Source organism: Squalius cephalus (genome assembly GCF_949319135.1).
Source record: "Squalius cephalus genome assembly, chromosome: 22".
In the NCBI taxonomy this organism is placed as follows: domain Eukaryota; kingdom Metazoa; phylum Chordata; class Actinopteri; order Cypriniformes; family Leuciscidae; genus Squalius; species Squalius cephalus.
This window is the reverse complement of record NC_137143.1, coordinates 717,266-722,910: the sequence shown is the minus strand read 5'-3', so window position 1 is coordinate 722,910 and position 5,645 is coordinate 717,266. Positions and strand designations below refer to the sequence as shown.

The following is a 5,645-nucleotide window of genomic DNA, read 5'->3' as shown; positions in this document are numbered from 1 at the left end:
GAAGTCTGTTTGTCGATTATTCCTGCGCAGGAAGTAAGCTAGTTAGGGGAACAGGTATTAGCACCCAGCCGAAGTCGATGTGTAGACGCGCTAGGGTATAGGGTTAGACTCTGCCGACGTCGACTGTAGACACGCTTGAGTATAAATATTATAGGACGTAGTTAGGTTTAGGGAAAAATCTACCACAATATCTAAATCAGGCACACACACTGTTCTGAATCTGTAAAAAAACGATTAATAAGGTTGCTTTAATATTTCTACTGTAAACCAATCATCAAATTAAAAAAATACTTTTGTGATTAATTTAATCATGAACCCATTTATGAATCATAGATGTGAACTGATGACAGTACATCTAGTATATTAACATTTTGGTTGATACCGATAACCGATAATTCTTTATATTTGAAAGCTGATATCCGATTTGTTGGCGATAAATCTAAATCCAAATTTTGATATACTTTGAGAGCCTGATTTCAAAACAAAAGGCTTACCATTAAAAGCCATGTCCCATAAACTTTAACATAAATTAAATGTATAGTGTAAGATTCCTTAACTTTTCTAATTAATTTAACACGCCTATGGTGGATTATTAGAGGTGTGACGAGATCTCGTGCCATGAGATCTCACGAGACTAAAATGTAATGAGATTTCCCATAGAGTGAAAAGCTGTCTCATAATATCGCCATTACGGAGCGTGAGAGTGAAATTAGCATAGAATATGCCACCGCTACATTCTGCCTCAACTGTCGGTTTGCTGTTTTTATAAAAAATGAAAACCATTGTAAACTATTGTAAAGGTCTGCTCTGCTCATCCAGCATGAGTTGCAGTCGCACACAGTACAGCAGGAATCACAGTTCACTGATCGCGTGACGATGGTGGAGGATTCATTACACAACAGAGCCTAAACGTCTTATAGATGTCTTAAATGTCTCATCTGTCTTTGACAGATAGAGATTCTGTACAGGGAGAAATACAATGCATTCGGAAAGTATTCACAACGCTTCACTTTTTCCACATTTTGTTATGTTACAGCCTTATTCCAAATTCTTATTCTCAGCAGCATTCAGGGATTTCTTGATTTTCTCAGATTTGAAGGGTTAAATTAAAGTTTATGGTGGTAAATGTGATCATCACTGACTTTTTAATAATTTGGTTTCACATTACATTTAAATTAAAGATTTTTAAAAAATCTACTTAAAATACTGTTACCAATTATACAACCAGACCCTAAAAACGCTAATATTATCGTTAATATTTTTTTGAATAAAAGAGTATATTTTAAATGTGCGCGAGAGACAAGATTCTCCCTCGCGCAGAAACCGTTAAAAGTCAATCAAGCAGCACAGTGGGTCTGACAGGAGCTTTTCTGAGGGAAATTTTACTTTTTAAATTTTACTTTTACGCGACAAATGACTTTTAAACAGTAATAGTAACTTTCACTATAGTAAGGGAGAGTAATGTCGTACACTATATTGGCAAAAGTGTTGGGATGTTTGTCTTTACATGCACATTAACTTTAAAGGGGTCATATGATGCGATTTCTTGTTTTCCTTTTTCTTTAGTGTGTTATGTAGCTGTTAGTGCAAGTATAAGATCTGCAGAGTTTCAAAGCTCAAAGTGTAAAACCTAAAGAGATATTCTTTAAAAAAGTTAAGGCTCAGCCACACCTTCCTAAAACGCTTAGTTCAAACACGCCCCCACAAATCTACGTCAGTGTGTGGGGGAAGAGTTTCAAATGTAAACGCAAAGAAAGAAGGCTTTTATTCTCTCTGTATTAGCTTTCCTATAACTCAAACAGTAGAGGGTTGGCACTTGCATCACCAAGGTCATGGGTTCAATAGGCTTTATGCACAGCTGCACTACTTCCTGAACTTCAGCCAGCTCCTTTGTTTCCTGTCTGCCATTATTGGACAAACTGATTAATCCAGGTGTGCCTGACCTCAGTAGTCACAACAACAATAATCAGACACACCGGGATTAATCAGTTTGTCCAATAATGGCAGACAGGAAACAAAGGAGCTGGCTGAAGTTCAGGAAGTAGTGCAGCTGTGCATAAAGCCTATTCTCAGGGAAAGCAAGAACTGATAAGAATGTAAATGTGTACCTTGAAATGCAATGCAAGTCGCTTTGGATAAAAGGATGTCTTTATGGTCCTGCTTTGTGCACTGGTGCGCAGTCATGCTGGAACTGGAACATCCCCAAACCCTTCCCACAAAGTTGGGAGACGGGGCGTTGCGATTAGGGGCTCAGCCCCTGAGAACAACCACCTGAACACACTGTATGAACAAAACACAATGATTACCAGTACTCCAGTTGTCTGTTTTGGCTATAACCATCGCTTTTCCTCTTGACCAGTCCGTTTGGCAGCTTGCTGTCTTCTTCGTTTCTTTTATTAATATTCTTAATCAAGGCCGTACTCAGGGTTTTTCCAAATACCGAGGTCCCAAATGTGATCTTGCAAGAGGGGTTGGGGGGCATAACAATAGCTTTAAAAGCATGTCAGTGGGCAGTAGCATAAATTATTTATCAAACAGATTCTTAAAGGTGCATTAAGCAACTTTTCATGTTAAAAATACCCGTTTTTCTAACCCATACATGCTTAAACAATTGCCTGATGGGCTGAATGAGCCCTTCTATGATCACTGCGATTGCCTCTATAATGGCAGGTTTGTGTATTCGCCGCCATTATCCGCATCAGCGAAGACAACTCGAGCGACTTTTGCAAAAGTAGAAGATGGATTCAAAGAGACCGGCTTCTAGTTCATCCCAAACCCCAACGCAAACTCCATGTAACCGCGTGCACAACTCTGGTTGCAGTTTCGTGTGTCGCCAGAAGGGGGCATAGTTCTGCAAAAACTCAGAGACTTGCGCAATGCACCTTTAAACATGAGAATCAGTGTCGCAATGAATGATCCACACTACAAAATAGAAAATGCAGAATGTTTATGCTTATTGTTGACAATACACAATCACATTTTCCAAACAGGAATGGCCTTAAATGAGAAACGATTCAAGGATTATTTTGCATAGATGTTACATTTCTATCAAATTCCAATGCAATCCTTCTGTGTCCAGAGGCATAAATTAGCAATTAGTGTGAGAATCAAAGATCAGTTTCAGCAACTTGTTAAATTTCTTAAATTAATCAATGTTTTTAGACTAATCAGTTCAATTAATGGTTCAATTGCTCACTCATAAAGACAGTAACGTGTCGCCACCTACTGGCTTAATGATGCAAGTCACGCAAACACAGGCAAATTGAGTAATACAAACAGTGAAAAGTCCCAGTGCTGATACTGGGGAAATATTCAAACACATTCGAGGTTTACAAATATATATTTATGCAATAATAATGGCAATATGTTTATGAGTGCTTGTGTTGTTAAATTGAGCTTATAGTTTCCACTGTCATTGGCAAAGATGTACAGTATATCTTAAATAGGAAACCATTGTAATAATGTTAATCTCATGGGCACAGCCAGCATCTACCACTGTTTTTTATTATGGACAGACAGATTTCAAGTACTTGGATGACAAAATAAATGTTATACAACCTATTTTATTTGTGAAGTGAAACATACTTTATTCCAAAAGATATGGGGCCTTTGACAAAACATCAGGGGCTTAAGCCCCCAAAGCCCCCCTCTTGCAACGCCACTGGTGTAGAATAAACAGGGCAAAGAATCTAGTTTTTATTTAATTTTAATAGCTTAATTCAGTTAAATACATTCAGTAATCCAACATATTTTGCTATTTTGTAACCACTTATTTCTGAAATTGGTGTAATAGTTGAGAAAGGTTTTATCCCACCATGACTATTGACACCAAATAATTTCTGCAATCCTAGAGAAAGAACCAATGGAACGATATGAAATGACGTTCTGCATATGGTTTGAATGACTGTATTTTAATAATCTGAGATATGTTAGTCTGTGGTTGCATTGATTTGAGGCAGTAAACAGACTCTGACCCACTGAAGATCAGCACCTGCACCATCACTCTTTTCTTGTCCTTTGAATAACTCTGTTTGTTTACATTGCTCATTTGCATAGACTGGGCTGAAGCTTTATCCTGATTGGCTGCTGAGCGGAGCTTTGAGTGACAGCAGGCAAATACAATCAAATGAAGCATCTGTTCAATCGCAGCAAAGATATGGACAAAAAAGGGCATATTTTAGTTTCTTCTCTGCTATAGGATCAGAGAAACCCAGATCTGTTCACTGTCTCTGGACTAAACACATCAGTTTCAATCTATCTGAGGAGAGTCTTCTTTAAACATCACTGTTCAGGCTTCAAGGTAACTATTCAAACTTAAAATGAATGTTGCTTTAACAATATTAAACTGTTATTGAAACTATTTTACATTGAGCTAAATATGATCAAATATTTAGTAGTGGCCAAAAGTGACACTTTATTCAAATATTATTATAAATGTTTTTGTCAACATTTTGCGTAGTTGTGCTTTGAGTCAATTGTTATATTTGTGATAATAACGTAATTAAACATTGTGCCACATCATTTTTGGCCACATGCAAAAACAAGAGTGAACCAACCAAATATTAATAACTGATTATGTTTGCCTTTTCCTGTCAGCTTTTTGTTTTTCTATTTCTTTTTTTGCATTGTAAAATAAAACATGTAGTTGTAGTTTTTTTTAACCAAATAATTTAGTCAGATAAACCTTATCCAAGTTTAGTGTTTTGTTCTTCCCTCATATTTAATTTTTTGAAATAATCAACAATATATACTTGTAGAGTCATTAAAAACAAATCTCCCCTCCGGACATCACTTTTGGACACTATTGTGAGTGTGAAAAATACTGGCAATAACTTCTTCAACATAAAGGAATGGTCTAATGATAGTGAATTAAAGGTTTGTTTTCTGTGTGGTGTTTTAGTGTTGAAAGATGCAGCAAACGTTCAGAGCCGTCACACACTCTCCGGGAACACTCATCTGGAGGATCGAGGTGGGTTTCATTGGTGAAAGAATCATTTAATACATAATCTATTGAAGAAATGTGTACATGAAGAATGTTTTCGCTGCTGTTAAATGTTCACTGATTTGAACATCTTTTGATCAAGTATAAAGACATTTTTAAATTCCCACTCAATACAACCTGCAATGTGCTATTTGCATATATAATGTGCAAGAATATAAGCCAACTATTGTATTAATGATGGGATGTACAGTATGTGAAACTTCTTTGGGAAATGTCCCGCCCCTTACCATAAGTGCCAGTTTAACACACTACTAGCTAACTCAACCAGGCCCCGCCCCTTTATTCTGCGCATGAATTATTATAATGAGGAATATTGTGACGTGTTCGTTCCGGAAGAAACTCAAGACTACAATGGAGGCGTTTCAGGAGTTCAGAAACACTGACACTGATATAGAGAAGATCTGGAGCTTTTTCATGATCACACAGCAACACTACACACTAAACACAGATGAGGGAAAGCAGAATATTTGCTCTTTAAGGGTCATTTCTTCTCTGAAGCTCCTTTAATTTTCCTCATAAGGATGGATTTGCCTTTGGAGTGTAAATACATTATCAGGCCTCTTTCCTTACTCTGGATTTCTTCTCTGATGTTCTTATGAAATGCAGTATATAAAGCTTAATTTTTACAATATTGAATGCAATT

The 5,645-nt window shown here is 36.8% G+C and overlaps 1 protein-coding gene across 2 annotated transcripts in view; it reads left to right on the top strand.

Annotated features, from left to right (window-relative positions):
* Positions 1-4,208: 4,208 nt before the first annotated feature.
* The window catches only part of avil (advillin), a 28,232-nt gene continuing 26,795 nt past the window's right edge, over positions 4,209-5,645 (top strand). Inside the window, exons 1-3 of one of the 2 annotated variants that reach the window (XM_079857226.1) lie at positions 4,209-4,300; positions 4,758-4,806; positions 4,901-4,969. In XM_079857226.1, the coding sequence (XP_079713352.1) occupies positions 4,910-4,969 (60 nt within the window). In that variant the 5' untranslated portion in view covers positions 4,209-4,300; positions 4,758-4,806; positions 4,901-4,909. The remainder of the gene's footprint in view (positions 4,301-4,757; positions 4,807-4,900; positions 4,970-5,645) is intronic. The other variant, XM_079857225.1, reaches the window with a different exon arrangement.